This window comes from Orcinus orca, chromosome 16 (genome assembly GCF_937001465.1).
Source record: "Orcinus orca chromosome 16, mOrcOrc1.1, whole genome shotgun sequence".
Taxonomy (NCBI): Eukaryota; Metazoa; Chordata; class Mammalia; order Artiodactyla; family Delphinidae; genus Orcinus; species Orcinus orca.
This window is the reverse complement of record NC_064574.1, coordinates 21,381,718-21,400,434: the sequence shown is the minus strand read 5'-3', so window position 1 is coordinate 21,400,434 and position 18,717 is coordinate 21,381,718. Positions and strand designations below refer to the sequence as shown.

Below are 18,717 nucleotides of genomic sequence, written 5' to 3'. Positions count from 1 at the left end.
GTCTCTGGGGAGGAGTGGGACCAGGGGAGGGTGGGGGCAGGAGGAGGCTGTGAGGCCATTTCCTTATAATTAAGTCCTTGCATAGAGGCCATCAGAAGGATCAGTTTTTCAAAATTGAGCATTCAAGAGCACTGAGGAACTCTTTTCTTCTTTTATTGTAACAGCACTCTGGGTCAGGTTGAGGTTGGATACCTTTGTTTAGCATACATCATCTTTTATTCTCCCAACAACTGTGCATCTTCCAGCACCATGGTACATGCCTTCTGCTTTTTGTTGCTGTTCTTACGGCAGGGCTGGACAAAGACTGTCGCCTAACTGAGCCGCTTGGCATGAGGATAGCAGAGTTTCCTTTGAATCCCATGTTTGCAAAAATGCTGCTTGAATCAGGTAGGTGGAGACCAACAGTCCTCAATGATTTTATTTTGTCTGGGAGTTGTTTCCCAAATTCTGTGCACCCTGGGGAAGAGAGCACAATACATTTTGAGCAGTGAAGGAGTTTTCAGCTAAGGTTTGGGACATGTGGCTAACTCGTGATTCAAGGTCAGTCGTCATTAATTCAGTAACCACTTTTGTTTGTTTCCTGTGGGTCTAGTACTGACACCTGATTTTTTTTTAACAGGGATTTAAAAAAAATTTGTGGTATAACATACAGAACATAAAATTTACCATGTTAATCATTTTTGAGTGTACAGTTCTGTAGCATTAAGTACATTCACGGTATTGTTCAGCCACCACCACCATCTGTCTCTGGAACTTCTTCATTTTTTTCAAACTGGAACTCTGTACCCATTGAGCATTAACTCCCCATTCTGTCATCCCCCAGCCCCAGCAGCCACCGTTCTGCCTTCTGTCTCTATGAAATTTGACTATTCTAGGAACCTCATAGAAGTAGAATCATACAGTATTTGTCCTTTTGTGACTGACTTTTCCACTTGGTATAATAATGTCTTCAAGGTTCATTTATGTTGTAGCATGTGTCAAAATTTCTTTTTAAAGGCTGAATAATATTGCATTGTATGGATAGACCATTCATCTGTTGGTGGACACCCAGGGAGCCGCCACCTTTTGACTTGTGAATAATGCTGCTATGAACATGGGTGTGCAAGTATGTGTTTGAGTCCCTGCTTTCACTTCTTTGAGGTGTATACTTAGAGTGGAATTGCTGGATCATCTGATAATTCTATGTTTAATTTTTTGAGGAACCACTGCACCGTCTTCCACAGTGGCTGCACCATTTTGTATTCCCACCACCAAGGCACAAGGGTCCCAGCTTCTCCGACACCTTCAGATTTTTGTGAGAATATGAGTTAAGGGATAGAAGTGTATAACCTGGAGATCTTCTAATACTTAGAAGTCAAAATCATCTAGAGCAGGGGTCCCCAACCTCCGGGCCACGGACTGGTACCCATCTGAGGCCAGTTAGGAACGGCGCCACACAGCAGGAGGTGAGCGCGGGCGAGCGAGCGAAGCTTCATCTGCCGCAGCCCATCGCTTGCATTGAGCCGTCCCATGCCCCTCCCCAGTCCGTGGAAAATTGTCTTCCATGAAACTTGTCCCTGGTGCCAAAAAGGTTGGGGACCGCTGCTCTAGAGACTATGGTTTGGCACACACTTCCCTGTGCTCCCCACCCCTCAGTAGCCTAGAGAAGGGAAATACTCATTGTTTCTTGCTTTTGTCTAACTTTATATTCACTGGCAACAGACAAAGCTGCATGTCAGACTAAGCATGGTGAAAGTTAGCTGTAATTGTGTTTTGGAGCAATCAGGCTTACACTGAGAAGCAGGATTCTAAGCTTGGGGCTGGGGAAGTAGGTCACTCACGAGGCCAGAAGCTGTGGGGAGCATGCGGCACCATTCGCGCTCTCTGTCTGATGCCCCGGGGGGCTGATTGCCGCAGACTCCGTGTCCAGGTGGCAGCAGCTGCAGCCCACAGCGTGCTTCCCTGGTCTAGTTATGCCTCGGGCTTGCCGGCTGAAATGAGCCCTACTGAGAGGGAGGCCACCTCTTAGAAGGGTCCAGGAGCAGAGGGAGAGCACGAGGGACACAGCCCCAGTATTCCCAGCCCCCTCTCCCTCTCAGGCTTTCTGCCAGGATTCTAGGTGTCCACACTGAGTAAGGAGCAGGTGTGGAGCTGACCCGCCCTAGTGATAGGGCCAAGCTGGCCCCCATTGAGCCTCACAGCAGAGTCCCTCGGTGTGGCCACTGCGGAGTGGGGTCCTTCCAGGCCTCCTTCCATCTGGACCGTGTATAGGACATCCCATTTGGCAGGGTGAAGTGTTTATATGTTACAAGCTTTAAAAATCAAGCTACGTGTAAATAGATGATCTTAGTTTACAATGTGGTGTAAGGAAAATGTCAGAAAACATCTTCTCACTGACATATCGTATGTTTGAAATCAGACATGCTTTTTGGTTTATAGGAAATTTTGGCTGTTCTCAGGAAATTCTAAGCATTGCTGCCATGATGCAGATCCAGAATGTCTTTGTGGTCCCCTCAAACCAGAAGTCTCAGGCTGTAAGTCCGACTGTTCATTCGAGTCTTGCTCACTTTGGGCTTTCTTTTGTTAAAACTTCCCAGGAACTGCTGGTGACAGAGCAGCTTATGTTTTGAGGGTTAACTGTGTGCCTGACATTGTGCCAAACATTTTACGTGCGTCATGTCATTTTATCTTCACCGTGGACCTGGGGGCGGGGAGGTACTACTATCATCAGTTTTAGAGACAGAGGCACAGAAAATTTAGGTAACTTATGCATGGTTGCACAGCCAGAATTGATGGAAGTTGCCTTTCACAGTCCAAAGCCCCAAATCTTAACCATTGTCCTACTGAATTCCTAAGGGAAGTTTTTTTTTTCTTTAAAGGCTGCTCTGAGAGCAACCTTGGTGGGCACGTTAGTGATATAAGGAGTCAGTGCCAGGGCACAGCAGGCTGGGCAAGTCAGGCTGCTGACAGGGTCCTCCCAAAGGCCCAGGCATCTGTGACAACTGGAAGGGTGAATGCTGGAAAGACCGTGAAGGAGAAATTACACTGTTGAAGAGCACCGGGGAAGTGAGGCGTCCTGATGGAGGGAGGCCCAAGATGAGCTCAGCGCCAGTTCCTGCTGGAAGAGTCAAGAAGCAGAAGCAGAGGGCTGAATGTAGCAGGGAGGAGAGAAACTTCCTTATGGACCGTTACCATCTTCCCTGACAGTTGCATAGCTGCAGGTTACGAAGTTTTCGTGCCTGGATGGTTCTGTTGTTTGTTTGCTTTTCTATTAGCCTTTTTAACAATCCTACCTCAGGACAGGCAAATTCATTTTCAAGACGAGGAAAGTGAAGTTCTAAGCACTGTGTCTAAAATTGCAACATATACCCCTCCCGTCTCCATCCCCTGCCCCTGCTTTATTTCTCTCCTCTAGCTGTTCTTACCACCTACCATACTATATATTTTGCTTATTTATCCTGTTTGTTGTTTTTCTCCCACCACTGTCGTATTCAGTGTTGTATCCCAAATGCATAGAACAGTGCCTGGCCTATGGTAGGTGCTCAGGAAATACCTGTTACTGAATGAATGGAAGGAAGGTGAATTATGTGGTATTTGATACAAGGAGCAAATTCTGAAGTCAGTAAGTGTATTTGTGTACTTGTATATATACTGGATACGCTGTTCCTTGAACCCATGGGAGCAGGTGGCATGGCCCAGGATCTCACAAAAAGAAAAACTTAGGGACTGGGTCTGAAAGGATTGCACAGCTCGTGGTGGCTTAGGAATATAGAGTGTCTTCCATGCTCCAGACAGCCGGCCCCTTGTCCTTCGCTTACTTTCTCTCAGGGGCTGGGAAGAGTTCTTCTGAAAGAGAAGATATTGACTGGATAGAGGAGGAGAGGGACAAGAGCACTAATATTTATCTAACACCTGTGCCAGGTACTTTATGGTGGATTATCTTAATCCCATAGCAGTCTTGATACACAAGTTTAATATTCCAATTTTCTAGATAAGGAAATGGAGGCTGAGAAAGGTTAAGTGACCAATCTGAGGTCTCTGAGGAAACGGCAGAGTCAGGATGGGTGCAAACTAGGTCTTTCTGACTCTACAAGCCATGAGCTATTCATCGTGTAATGTTGCCTCCAGGAAGAGAGGCTCAGAAGAGTCAGCTTCTGAACATTGCGTTTATTCTCTCCAGATTCGAGTGCACCGAAAATTTGCTGTGGAAGAGGGTGATCATCTTACCATGCTCAATGTGTACGAAGCATTCATCAAGGTAAGCACAGCTGCCACTCAGAAGGCCTCCTCCGCGCACCCGTCCACTGGAAGTGATCTAGGGGCGAGGATTCCGGAAGTGTAGTTTATAAAAGGATAGCCAACAGGCCTCTATTTTCCTATTAGATTATTGCCAGAACTTCTAATCCGTGATGGCTTCTTGCTTCCCCTGCATAGCGATCTGGCCCCCAGCAGTGGGTCAGAGGCTCGGCCTTCCTTGGCTCACCCTTTCCTCACTCCGTCTCACACCCACCCCATGTTCCTGGACAACACTGTCCAACATTTGAATAGGAAGTTCTGATATATTTTCTGCAAATAAATGAGGCTGAGAGTAACTTGTGGTTTTGAATCTTCAAAGCTGTCTACGTGAATTTGAGATTTCACACAAGCCACCACTCCTCCAGCTGCCAGACAAGCTGTGAGAAGACATTTAGTCGGGGATCCACATATACTTACATACCCTACCCAGATTTAGCCATGGTGATGGTAATTTTTGTTGTTCTTAACAGTCTGTAAAACTAGGAGCAAATAATACAGCTTAAAGTCCTCAATAAAAAACGCTAAAAAGAGAGATCTAATGATGATGAAAGCAATGAGAAAAGAAAACAATATATAAACTTCTTATATAAAGGAGAGGATGTTAAGGGGGAAATGAGACATTTCAGATATTCAGTATCTTGTCTTTACTTCTTAAATAATTTCTTTTAGAAGGGGAGAAATACTAAGTGTTTGTTTTCCCAGAGATTTGAAGCGAGATTATTTAGTTAATGAACAGTTTTCAGAAAACCGTATCTCTTATTGAGATTATTAATTGTGGATTAAGTCGCTTAAAATTCGTTTGTGCAAAAACAGTGCACCATTTCCAGCTTCCTCTACCAGTAGAAAGCGGGTCCGGGGCTACAGTGCATTATTCTATAGTTGCCTTCTGGGAAAGTGCTCTTTGAATTATATTTTCTTACGTAAAAACACCTTCCTCCCTGGCTTATAATTTCAGAGGTACATTCCCACGGCAATAATTTAGGATATAATGATCATACTTCAGAATATAGAACAAAACTAAGTACTGTTGATAGAAAAATCATACTTTGGGGATTAAATAATAGTAATTTGCAAATTATTTCTAAATTGGCAAGTGTCGTATTACTTGCCTGTTGTCAAAGTGATAAATTCAAGCCTGCCAGAGAGGGAACGTTGACTTGCAAAGAACTGCAGGGAAGGGGTTCTGTCTGATAGTTGGCCGCTCCCATGGGTATTTAAGATTAAAAACAATTCTGCTTGTCGCTAAGTTCTCACTTGCCCTTTAGCACAGAGAGTGAGATCCGAGAGCAGTCAGGTGGTGAGCACGGTGGTCAACGTCTGTTTAGAGAGATGGGGCAAACAAGGGCCCGTTATGATCTGAAGATCTTGTCCCATTGAGTAAGCAAACGGGGGCAGAGAGATGAATGACCTCCACCACGTAGCCTCAGTTGAGAACTTTCCTGTGCTCTTCTCACTCTCCTTCTATCTGGGTTGTCTTGTAGCACAATAAGAACTCCCAGTGGTGTCAGGAGCATTTCCTGAATTACAAGGGTCTCGTCAGAGCCGTGACAGTGAGGGAGCAATTGAAAAAGCTTCTTGTCAAGTTTCAAGTGCCCAAGATATCCAGTGAAGGTAAGGATACGCTGCCACCACCAGTGGCGCCCCTTTCTCTGCTCTGTGTAGCTGCATTCTTGGAGTTGTTAGGCTGGGCTGGTGTGAGGCAGCACAGTGTACTCGGGACCCACACCGGGTTCATGTTTTGAATTGCCCGTGCTGGTGAAAAGCTGCATGTGAAAGTAGCATATTTCCCCCAAGGAGGTCCATTTTTATTTCTGAGGGCCATTCTTGGGAAAAAATTTAACAAGCCCTGACAACACTTAAGAATCATTAACAGTCACATCATTGTACATTACATGGTTAATTATCCCATGTAGGCTTTGCAAGAAAAATGACTTGTAAGTGGACAACATTTATGGCCATTCCACATAAACTGCATTTTATTTTCAGTTACAGGTATTACTAAAGCAAGTGCCATGTGTTTAGCCTAGGCAGGCACCGGGGTGATGGAAGTTGTGTAAGACACAGTTTCTGGCCTGTAGTTGCGACAGTGACTACTGAGGACACACTAGGTTACACCATGGCAGGGGTTCTACTTAATATTCTCTACTTAATCTCCTACTCTGAGGTGTGGGTGATGTTATCCTGATTTTACAGAGGAGTTGTTAGGCCCCAGGAAGAAGTTAATTTAAGTTCAGGACAACACAGCTGGTAACCAGCGAAGCCAGGTCTGTGTGGCTCAGACTTCTTAGGGGGTGATGTGTCTGCTCAGCCATTCAGCAATTGTCTTTCGAGCACCTCCTGGGTGCCAGGCCCTCAACTGCACTCTCAGCACCACCAGCGCTCACTAACATTTATGAAGCGCCTGTAATAGGCCTGGCAGTGTTGTGAGTGTTTTCATACGTGAATTCATTTAGTGCTCACAACACTCCAGTGAAACACGCGCTGCTGTTATCCCCATTCTACAGATGAGAAAAGTGGGCTCAGGAGACGAGTGACTTGCTGCACAAAGGTCTCACGCAGTGAGTGTACAGTGGAATCAGAACTCAGGCAGTTTTATTCCCGAGCTTTATTTTGCCTTTATATTAAGAGCGACTAATTACATGATGAGGAAGACATGGTTCTTACTCTCAGGAAACAGTGCAGTGAAGGGAGAGATTCCTACAGAGACCCACTACTGCAGTATGAGATTATCAGTCGTCTTAGAAGCTACAGAAGTTGGCGTTTGAGTGATCATGGCGGACAGCAATGGGGGCTCTAGTAGGAATGCAGGGAAGAAGGAATCCAGGTTGGGGCTCTGGCCTGGGAGGCCTCACAGTGGGCCACGAGTGGTGGCGGAAGTCCAGTTGAGTTTACTGGTTGAATTAGAAACCAGTGGCAAAGGGCTTGCTAGGTAGGGAGGACTGCGGAGACAAGTGCTGGGAGAGGGGAGCATATAAGATGCTCAGAGAGTGTTGATGGATGACCAAGCTCACAAGAGAGGGAAGAGTTGAAACCTGGGTGGTTGGGTAGAGTTGGTGTCATCAATAGAAACAGGAAGCTCACAGGGGCAACTAACTGGGGAGAAGCCGGTCAAGCACCTGTCACCCAGCAGATAGAGGACAACGTGCATCTGCATCTTTGTTTCTTAACCTGTTTTTCATTGTCAACCTGAAACAGCAGAAATGTGTCTTGGCGGGCTCTGAGGAGCTCTAGTTCTTTATGTCCCAGCGCAGAAAGAATTCAGTGAGAGGCGACATGATAAGAAGTGATTTATTAGACTAGGACTCTTGTGAGGCTTACAGGCAGGCGGGCGAGAGGCTGCCACGCCGAGAACTTAGTGGGCTACAGTATTATAATCAAAGGAAAAGTGGGGAGGGGGAGAAGACCACCTTCTTCCTCATTCTTGAGTAGATGTCAGGCTTCCATCACCAGCTCCTCCTCCACGTTGGGTGAGGGAGTTTTGTCCCTACATGGTGGAACTGGGACTGTCATGGCGCAGTGGAAATGAGCAAAAAGGCGGTAACATATACTAAAATAGGGTAAATCATCTCAAGTTTCAGTATAATGTCACCTGTGCTTACATTTTTGTTTTTAGTGTGCGCAGAGAAGCATGTCCTAGGACTCACTATCGTACTGAGCTCTCTGGGCAGGATGTGGGCCTCCTTCCACCATTGTTTTATTGTTTCGGGGCGTGTCTCATGCTTCTCTTGCACGGTTTTGTTGCTAAGCAAGCCGGCTTGGTTTTGTGGTTAAGCAAACCTGCCTTCTTGAGTGATCTTTGACTTACAGGGGTCTCCCATACTTTTTCTCTACTTATAATCCCCTAGTAGGATTAACTATTTAATCACCTCCTTTGTCCCTTTACTCTGTCCCTATCGAACCCCTCACCCAGGAGAAAAGTTACATTGAATTTCAACTCTTCCTAAAGAGAGAAATTAAATACTAAGGGATAAGATTTTGTAAGGTGAGGTTGAGCTCTGGAGGGCCACAGTCATTGTAATGTCTATGATCCCTACTGCCCTGCCCTCAGGAGCCCATTTTCACCCCTTGGAAGTGGTATCGTCCTGATAACAATGCACGTTCTACATAGAAATTTCTTTTGGGCAATTGGAGAGAAGGGACTGAATCTAGGATCAAATTGTGGTTAGAAATGTAGATTTGAGATTTATCAGTTCTGTGCTGAAGAACAATAGAGAAAATCATGGAAATTCAATAAATTACATGCAAATTTAAAACTTCTAGATGTTAAAGAAAGCAAACAGTGAAAAATATTTTCAGCATATATGAGATAAAAAATTAAAAACTTTTTGACAGAATGAGTTTATTTAACATATTTTTAAATAATGTTCTAGCTTTTTTTTTTGGCTGTGCTGCATGGCTTGCGGGATCTCAGTTCCCCAACCAGGGATTGAACCCGCACCCTTGGCAGTGAAAGCACAGAGTCCTAACCACTGGACCGCCAGGGAATTCCCTGTTTAACATATTAAGAAAAAAAAAAAAAACCCACTAGTTTCCAAGTTGATAAATGGGCAAAGGAATGGAATGGAAAATTCACAAAAGAAGAAATATAGACAGTAATCAAATAAATGTACAATAAAAGAAGGGGTACCTTTTTGCTAGAACATTGCTGGTAAGAATGCAGTGAAACCGACATTCTCATACATTGTTGATGGCTTTGTAAATTATACCACCTTTTGGGAACCTATTTACCAACGTACTATGTTTTATTGGATCCAAGACACCATCATTTGTAAGACACACCATTATTTTATGTATCATAAAGAAAGAAAAAAATGCTGCCAATTATAATACAATTGCTGTCCTGATTTCAGTGAGTTAAAGTGTAAAAAAGAGTGGGTCTTAGAATTGATGAAATATATATCATAAGCCATATAGATGACATTATCATTTTGCACAATAATATGGATATATCCTATGGAAATCATCTAATAAATGGGCAGGCTTTATCCTTGGAAGATGTTTACTGTAGCAACACAGCCACCAATTAAAATGAGATGTTTGAAAATTTTGAAGAATTACAAACTGTAGCTATAATCACAGAAATAATATTGTAGTGTTAGTGTCCCAGGTTGTGTCTTATGGAAGGAACATCATTCCTGCAAAATGCTCTCCTAAAAGGGAGTTCCGAGGTCACTGGCCAGCCTGTGGAGTGCTCTGTAGGTTCTGGTGCTCAGCCTTGGTCTTGTTGTCTGTGGCCCGGGGAGGGGTTGGGGGCCCCAGGTTAAGGGAACAGTCCAGCGTATTTCCCTCAGCAGCCATTGTGGGAGGGTGGGGACCTCCATAGATGGTGCCAGGGCAGGTGTCCAGCACTGGGAAGCGTGGGGCTGGGACCTGTCCAGGAGATGGTTGCGAGGTAGCTCGAAGCAGCCTGGGATGGGCCCCACGGCACAGGCCTGAGCACACAGAGCATAGGGCAGAAGAAGTCTCATCCATCGCTCTGTTTGCTACCTTGTGTAGGTGATCCAGATCCGGTTCTGAGGTGCATTGTTTCCGGATTCTTTGCAAATGCCGCGAGGTTTCATTCTACTGGAGCTTATAGGTAACATGATATTTTGTAAAGTCCTTTGTGAAGTCACTTAAGGCATTGAAATCTTAAAAATAATCCAAACCCCATAGCAAGGTGACATGCAGGGAAAGTAGAGAAAGGAAATCATTTTTATTTGTATCATGCCTCTTTCTAAAGATGCATTGAGGTTAGCTGTATAGCTTTAAGTGAAATGTCTTAACTTTATGGAAATGATTCTCAAATACTCAGCCCATCTACATGTTGTAGGAGGATGACAGTCACAAGTCTGGAAGCTGGTAATATTTCCATTCTAATCAGAGAATAATAGGACGAGAGGGAACCGTTGAAGATGATCTTTCCTAGAGAAGTTACTTTTGCCCTTGGGCAGTTCCTGATGTTTTTAGAGATCTGCAGAACTGCAGCTACCCAGATAGATAGTGGCCACATTTGACTGTTGGCAAGTGTTTCTTCATGTGCTGGCCACCCCTCCCACTGCTACAGACTTCAGCCTGTCTCTTCCAGTTCCATTTTCTAGGCATAGAAAAATCACTGAGCATTGATGCCCTCCGATAACCTCTAGTATATTCAAATGTGGTAAAAGCTAACGCATAGTTTAGGCCTCTGTTCTCTAACTGAATCGTTCCAGTTCTTTGAATTGTTATTTTTAGTCTGTCTTTTCTGAGCTCCTTTTAGTCTCATAACTTCATTGTAGCCGGTTTAAAGCGCAGTGATCATGACGATCTCTTCTTTAATAAGGGAGCAGTCACAAGGCTTTCTCCCCAGCTTGTCTTTGGATTTCCTCCATATATTGTCATTAGCTTTTTCCCCTCAGAACATATGACAGTCCTGTGATCCTGCAGTCACCATGATGTCCCGTCCCGGACACTGGGCTTTGTCAATGAGCCCAGTGTTGTGCTGGGCTTCTTTGTTTTTTTTTTGGCAACCAGGTCTCCTCCATCTAGTATCCTAGTAGCTGACTGTTTGATCCTCAGTATAGCACTTTACATTTGTCTCTGGTGTGTTCTGTTTGTTACTCCAGGCCAAGTAGTCTAGCCTATCAGTATCATGATTCTATTGCCCATTGTATGAGCTCCCCCTCCCAATGGTGAGTGGTCCCTGTTTGAGGCAGCTCTGGAGAGGCCTGTGATCTTCTCCAGTGAGTGCCGTTATTTTGTTGTCATTTGATTGCCCCGCTCTCCTCAAGAGTATTAATTAGCAATTTCTACTAGCATTTACAGAATTCTTTCACCAGTGTCCTCAACAAAAATACAGGCTACATAATAGGCTTCGTGGTGGTTGGTCCCTTTGAGACAAAGTTCAGTGGCAGTCATCTGATAGGACAGCCAGGACCCCAGGCGCTGGCTTTATTTCAGCGCCAGAGATGAGCTGGGTCATGGCCTTGAGGCACTTGCCTGGCACATAGGTCCCTGGCACCCACAGAAGCGCTCTGTAATTATGGTTTGGGCAGCAGCATCCTAAGGTTCTCCTGTGAGCTCATCTTCCCAGTAGTTGTGTGCGTGGTAAATATTTTTTGAATTAAATTGACTCAAGTCTGAGTTGGAATTTAAAATATTATCTCAGAGAAGTGGATAGTCCAATATTGAGCTTTCTTTTTTTCTCCTATTATAGTCTCCCCCATTACACAGTCTTTACTATTTATCTTTACTATTTAACCTTGTTTAATAGAAAAGTTTATAGACGTAATCGTATATATTATTTCTGTCCTCAAGGAAATTTTTGAAAGAGAACCTACAGAAGATAAACATAGGCAGAGCACTGTATTTCTCGGTTATTTTTTTGAATGCCCATGTGTTGCTTTTCTTCTCCCTTTTTTATGTGATTTATTCTTGATTTCTAGAGTGACAGCGGGGGAGGGATCATAAAGGGCACAAGAGAAGATGGAGAGAATAGTTTTGTTTGTGTGAAGTACAACCTGCATGCATTTTTGATGACGTTAAACGCGTCTGTGGGAAGGTCTTGCTGTAAGTGTTGAAAATGTACTTGAGACAAAATTGTTCTGCTTCCCAAGGACCATCCGTGACGATCATGAATTGCACATCCACCCTGCATCGGTCCTCTACGCAGAGAAGCCGCCCCGCTGGTAAGCCCCCTCGTGCTCCTCTGCCTCGTAAGCGTGTTGAAGGCAAGGCCTAGTTCTTGGTTCGTCTCTGGGTCCCCAGCGCCTGGAGTACAGGCGCCCAGTACACGTTTGCTGACTTCGTTCTACCATGATCGGCTATAGAATTTCTGCTCTATCAAGGATCCCTTTAAGCCAGTGGTCTTATTCCTCTGCTCACTCATCCACTCAGCAAACATTCATGTTCACCCACGGACTAGGTGCTCTGTCCTTGCGCTGGGCACAGTTGTGCAGAGAGCAGTTCAGTTCCCAGCCCACAGCCTGACAGACACAGGTGGTTTCCAGTACCTGGGGAGAAAGGCTTTGATAGAGGGGTGTATTTGATAGGTGGCTGAGGTTGGTACTTCATGTGCCAGAGAGTCAGGGCTGGCTGCTTCAGGGAGGAGATAATACTTGCTCTGGAAACTGATATCTTTTTTTTTTTGGCCATACGGTGTGGCATGCAGGATCTTAGTTCCCCGACCAGGGATTGAACCCATGCCCCCTGCAGTGGAAGTGCGGAGTCTTTAACTACTGGACCGCCAGGGGAGTCCCTGGAAACTGATATCTATATTAATATATGCACTCCTGAAATCTGGGGATTTAAATTACCTTCTTGGCTCTTTGGTGTCTGTTACCTCAGCCTCAGGCAAACCTTTTTTAATAGAAGTATAATTTATATAGATTGGAAGAGTATTGACAATTGTGTTGCCCACGTAACCCATACTCCTAGTAAGACATAGAATACTTTCATCTCTCTAGAAAGTTCCCTTGTGTCTCTTTACAGTTAATTCCCAGCTCCTTTCAGAATCAGTGAGTCTTTGCTTCTATTTCTGCATTTTCTAATACATTAGGCTCTGTTCAGAGTTCTGTAAATAAAAGCATAAGGATCCAGAGGGTCCTGTGCTGATAACTGAGATGTCCTGGAAATCACGTAGGACTTGGAGTCTCCTCTGTAAAATGGACACACTGGTACCCACCACTCAGGTCATGAGGCTTAAGTGAGCAGCATGAATGCATTTGTTTAATGTGGTGCCTGGCGCACAGAATAGATAGAAACGCGTTAAAGGTCAGGGGAGAAAACTCGCCATCTCTAATTGTTGTGCTTCTGACTCTCATCATAAGATACAGGAAATTAGCTCATGTTTTCTTCTTGTTTCAGGGTTATCTACAATGAAGTTATCCAGACCTCCAAGTATTACATGAGAGATGTGACCGCCATTGAATCTGCTTGGTTATTGGAGCTGGCTCCTCACTTTTATCAACAAGGAACGGTAGGAATGAACCGAGCCTGTCCCCCAGAACCACCTGTTACCTGCCTCTTTGTATTTTTAAATACACATTTATTTTCCAGTTTAATGTCCTAAACTTGCTGTCCCGTCCCCCCACCCCACAATGGTACATAGGGTGAAAGGCCATTACCATGCATGGTCCCAGACCGTTCTGGGTGAAAGCACCGTACCATTGCTCGTGGTGAAGTGCATTTAAACATAAATCCCTCTAACTTACACGATGAAAAAAGAGAATGTATCTTCAGCTCTTTTTCTCTCCCTCTGCTCTTCTAAACCATTTCCAAAGAAGTTCTGTCACACTGGACTGTGTTCACAGGAAGCAGCACAAATATTTTCTGATGAGGATCGCCTCGCCAGGATGGTAAACACATGTGCAAGCTTAAACCCAAGGCGGTTTAAACACATGGTGGGAGATGCTGAGTGCCGGCATCGCTGTGTATATAGTATATGCTCTTCTTCCACGGCAGACATGCGCATTAATTCAGCATCTTTGTCATCTCTGATCTATTTTGCTTTTAGACTGTTTTTCTACCTCGTTAGGGGTCACATTTTCCTGCTTCTCTTGTCTAGTAATTTGTTGTATGCTGGACATTATAGGTGCTTTGTTGTGAAAAGTTGGTTTTGTTGTTTTTATAGAATATTGAGTTTTTTCCTAGTAGACAGTACTGGCAGATCAGTTTAATTCCACCAAGGCCTGATTTTAGTCTTTTTCAGGCAGGTCTGAGTAGCCCTACTCCTAAGACATGGGCTTTTTGATGCCTCAGCCTGAATGCCTAGGATGTTCATTGAGGCCTTTGCACTCTGGCTGGTCAGAGCTCCAGTGTCTCCAGCACTGTACAAACCTCCAAATCTCCGTATCAGGTCACAACTCCCCAGTAACTAGTCTCTGCCAGCCTTATGGAACCTTGGCCTTCACACGTGCAGCTTAGCTTTCAGCCAAAGACTTAAGGGTGGTAGCTCTGTGTAGGGTTCTGGAACTCCTCCTTTCTGATGCCCTGTCCTGCAGATTCCAGCTAGCTCAGCAGCTCTGAACTCTGATCTGTGTTCCCTCTGCCCAGCTACACTGTTCTCTATTTAGGGTTCACTTCCCTATGACAAGGTTTGGAGGGCCATGCAGAGACCTGGGATGACTATAAAGCTCACCTCGAGTGTTTCCTCTCTCTCAAGGATTACAGCCCTGTGCTGTTACCCAGTGCCTGAAAATGATTGCTTCAGATATTTTGTCCAGTTTCACCATTGTTTACCACAGAAGGGAAACCAAAACCTGTTACTTCATCAAGGCTGTAGCCAGACGACCGTGTTTTCAAACCAAAATTTGGCTTGATTGGTATATTTTAAAATTGGCAGATTTCACATTAAATATGGATTTCAAGATTCTCTTGAAGGAAATGTTAAATTTGCTGAGTTTCTGAGCCTGAGTTACTGCCTGGCAGCAATGAGCAGGGGCTGAGGAATGGCTGGCTGCCTGCAGTGGGTGAGTGACTCTCTCCAGGTCCTGCCTCACTTGTTTATTTCACTTGCTCAGCTCTTCAAAACATTTGAGTTGTGATCCTATAAATGGAAGGATCTTCACATCCCTCTCCCTCCAGCAATGTTAAGGGAAATTGTCCTTTTAAAATCTTACGATATTTAAATCTTAAACAATATGACAGAAAAACCTTCCAAAACCTGCATCGTTCTTCACGTATCCTCATCCAGATATTTCAGCTAGAAATGAGATCAACTGCAGGGACTGAGAATAACACGGTGTGTTGTCTCTGCTGTACTGGGCTGATAAGAAGAAACCTGAAGTGAAAGAAAATGTTTTTCCTGCAAACCACTCAGGTGGAAAGCAGCAGACTTCACAAGTCCAAGAGCAGCCATTGGAAATGCAGACGAGAGACTAAGGAGAAGGGTGCACCGTGAGGGTGCTAGTTAGAGTAGCAGGAATCGGGCCCTTAGAGAAGGGTGACTCTGAAGTGGCCTCAGACTCTTGGAGAACAGAATTAACCTAGAAGCAGAGTCAAAATGACAGTTTCTCTCGCTCAAACACAAAGTTAAAGAGCAGATTGCCTCAGAATTTTGGAGAAAATGACAATGCCAACCTTGTCTTTTTTCTCCAAATGCCTGTTTTTCAGCTCCTCCGCTCCACTCTGATGACTGCCTGTGATCAGAGTATTTTTAGAGAGGCCGGGACCTCAGAAATCACCTAGGTCGACAACCTCATTTTACAGGCGAGGGCCCTAACCCTTCCCACACCCCAAGAAACTTGGTCCCTCCCTAACTAAACAGTCCAAAGGCACTTCTGTTATTAACTTGTCCAAAATGGATTGGTTTCTCCCAGAGCCCTGCTGCTCGCCAGTGGCCGCCCACGTATGGTGGATGGTCCTTTGTTGAGCATAGTGTAGCACCTCGCAACCATGCACAGCCCACAGATCCTCCCGGGCTCTGTTCCTGGCATCTTTGGTGACTTTCCATTACCAGTGTTTTTCAGAGTGTTGCCCTCACCCTGTAAAGAGGCCTGAAATGGTCCAGAGTCAGCTTTGTTTATACTCAACATTCTCCTCAGAAATGAGCACCAGAAATGGTCCCACAGGCATGATGACCTCACCCCCCATTCCCAAGCTAAGGCTGTGGGTGTCTACCATTAGTGGGAGGGGTCACGTCAGGTGAAGTGCACAGAGGAGGGAATTTGGAGAAATTCAGGAAGATCCACAGCTGGAGAGGGGAAGGACAGGGCGACCTTTTCAGAGATTTGCCTTTCAAGACCTTAAATTTTTTCTCCTGATTCTGAGGTACCTTTGGAATCTAGGGAAATCCCTCTTCACCAGGGCCTTTGCAAGAATCCACACTGGTCCTTTCTTGGGCATCAGTGGTTAGAAAGTGTGGCTTCTTGCAGCTCGTTTACCCCTGTGTCCTGTTCACTTGGCCACCCATCCTGTCGTGCTTGGTGGGGTGCTTCATCTTCTTGTGCACCTGCATTCTTTCAGGGCCTGCAGTTCTCTGTCAGCGAGGGGGATGGCTGTCTTGAGGCCATTGTAGGTGCACTGAGAAATGGGGTTTGGGCACGGAGTGCGAGTGTGCTGGGGTTGGCGGGCCTGCTCTGCTGGCAGTCGGCGGGTTGGGGATTCCTCGTGTGACGATCCTGCTGCACGTTAGGGCAGCACATCTGGGATATCTCCTGGTTGTTGGTTTATGATTATTAAGGGGTTATCAGGGATACCTCAGTTGGTGAACAGAGGACCTTTATTGAAATCTTCCGTTTATACTCCCTGCCTCAAATGCATATTTTAGGATTTCTAGCACTTTTGGCTTTACTTTTAGAGTGTAAAGAATGCTTGTCTCCCCCAGTCCTATTATCTGATGCTCATGATTATAATGTTATGCTTCCTGGGTTATTTATACTGGTAGAGAGTGACATTTCTAAAAGAAAAACGTGTCACCAGGAAGTGTCCTTTTCCTGTGTGTCTTCCCCACTCTTGCGCAGGGCTCGATGAGAGTAGGGCCTCGAGCTCAGGTACCTGACTTTAGTTGGCTGACCTCTTTGTTGCTAAGGGGAGAAGACCTTCCCGTGACCATTCTCAAGAAATTCTAGGAAACGCGAGGTGATCTGTGGCCCGAGCACAGGTCCCAGAGCAGCACGGATATTGGGCTGCAGTGCTGGCCGGGGGGGCCTGGGGTGGAGGGAGAGACGCGTCTCACTGACAGCTGCCCGCAGAGCCCCGGGGGCCCAGGTTGAGCCAGGGTGGCCTGACCTCAGGCTGTGTGGCTTACTGAAGGCCCGTTTCCTTTGTTGGTCGCTTGGGCTTTTTTCCTCTATTGCCTGAGGGGCAGGGCATTTACTGAGAAGGCGTGGGCCAGATGGAAGCTTTGAATTGGTCACTTCCGTGGGAACCATGTTGAAGTCTGCTTTCTTTGTCTGACTGACCCCAGCGATGACGTTTTCTCTTCTCTTGTAGCACCTGTCCCTAAAAGCCAAGAGGGCCAAGGTCCAGGACCAGTGAGCAGAGCTGGGCTGCCGCTGCAGGGGCTGCTTGGTGCCCCCTCCTCCACTCTGCTGCCCCCCCCACACCGCCCCAGGGTTGGGGAGCTGGTGTCGGCTCCTGTGGACCCTTCATCGGCTCTTAAGTGGGCTGCAGCCCGTTCACAGCCCCTTCCCACCCCTCAGCATCTGCATTCCTCGCTGGGATCCCAGAGGAGTTTGTGCCTGGGAGGGCATCCTGCCTCTCGGGGGCTGGAAGGCCTGCGCTTTTTGCTCACCCAGCACCCTCCCTGGCCCAGCGTGCCACTGCCACCAGGCATGCAGTCCTGGCCCAGCTTTGTGGGGAATGAGGAAAACAGGCTGCCGCAGGCTGAAGCACCACGTGGAGGTGGGCAGAGGGTTTGCTGGGCTGGCTTTGCTTTCCCTGCTGGGGTCCCGACTCCGTTGACCACTGAGGTCCGCGGCCAGGTGTGAACAAGCGTGTATCTGTGAAGGCCTGAGACCCTGGAAACATGGTGGATTTCTGTCAGAATCACCCAGGGGCGTGTCTGGTAGGCACAGGGGTTCTCCCTCTGCCCGCGTCACTGTTTGTCAGCGGTCAGGAGACCTGCGAGGCTCGGCGATGGACAGAGAGGACCCGTGCGTGCTGTGCTTTGTGAACACAGGCTTCTCTGCTTCACAAGCGGGCTTAAGCTTCCCCTCCATGCACGGTGCCATGTCCTGATGCCATCAGTGAAGGCTCATCAGCTCAAACCCCATCCCGGATCCTCTGTAGCCGAAATTCACAACAGTTTAGAGGCTCTAAGCTTCTGTAGCTCAGGAACATAACTTGTACGTTTGCCTTTTGTTTCCTTGGGTTCTTGCGAGAATGCCAGACGGGGGCAAGGGCTCTTCCAGCAGGCACTGGTGTCATTGTCCCCCGGGCTGCTTTGCTGTGATGATGTTTGCATTTCAACCCATGACCGATACAGATTGTTTTCCCCTTACTGTTTCAATGACATTTCTTTTAAAAACACGTAGCTCGAAAGTTTATTTTTGTACTGATGTTAGTTTGGATGAGCCACTTTTGGCACCAAATGTGTATGTCATTTTTATTTCTGTTTTATAAACATGTAAATAATAGTGATAACTTGTTAATAATAGTGAACCTTTATACTTAAAGTAAATGTATTCCCTCCCATGCATGGTTCTCGTGGTCTGTATTTTAAGATGGTCCAATTAATTCTTCCCAGTGAGGACTTGACATTAGCTAAGAAACCAGATGCTTGGCACACAGCAGCTTTGGGGGGTCACATGGCCACAGGAAGCCCCATAAAGCAAGATCATGTGACCAAATGCCTTCCAGAGCTTGTTAGAGCAAACATGGGATGTTGTTTAGATGAAGTCCCCAGGAAGTGCCAATTCCTCCCAGTTTCCGATTGGGATCCTTGTGGAGAAAGGTCAGAAATACTTTTATAAAGTCTGAATTTAGGACCAGGGCTGATCCTAAAGAGCTTCTGTTGGGGTGGAAGGAGGAAAAGGTGCAGAA

General features: G+C 45.9%; 1 protein-coding gene across 3 annotated transcripts in view; it reads left to right on the top strand.

The window, feature by feature from the left end:
• DHX35 (DEAH-box helicase 35) overlaps positions 1-18,371 on the top strand; it is a 70,330-nt gene extending 51,959 nt beyond the window's left edge. Inside the window, exons 15-22 of one of the 3 annotated variants that reach the window (XM_004272847.3) lie at positions 292-387; positions 2,419-2,513; positions 4,160-4,237; positions 5,757-5,886; positions 9,772-9,853; positions 11,850-11,921; positions 13,099-13,210; positions 17,167-18,371. In XM_004272847.3, the coding sequence (XP_004272895.1) occupies positions 292-387; positions 2,419-2,513; positions 4,160-4,237; positions 5,757-5,886; positions 9,772-9,853; positions 11,850-11,921; positions 13,099-13,210; positions 17,167-17,211 (710 nt within the window). In that variant the 3' untranslated portion in view covers positions 17,212-18,371. The other 2 variants (XM_033433725.2, XM_033433723.2) reach the window with 2 other exon arrangements.
• The last annotated feature ends 346 nt before the right edge of the window (positions 18,372-18,717 follow it).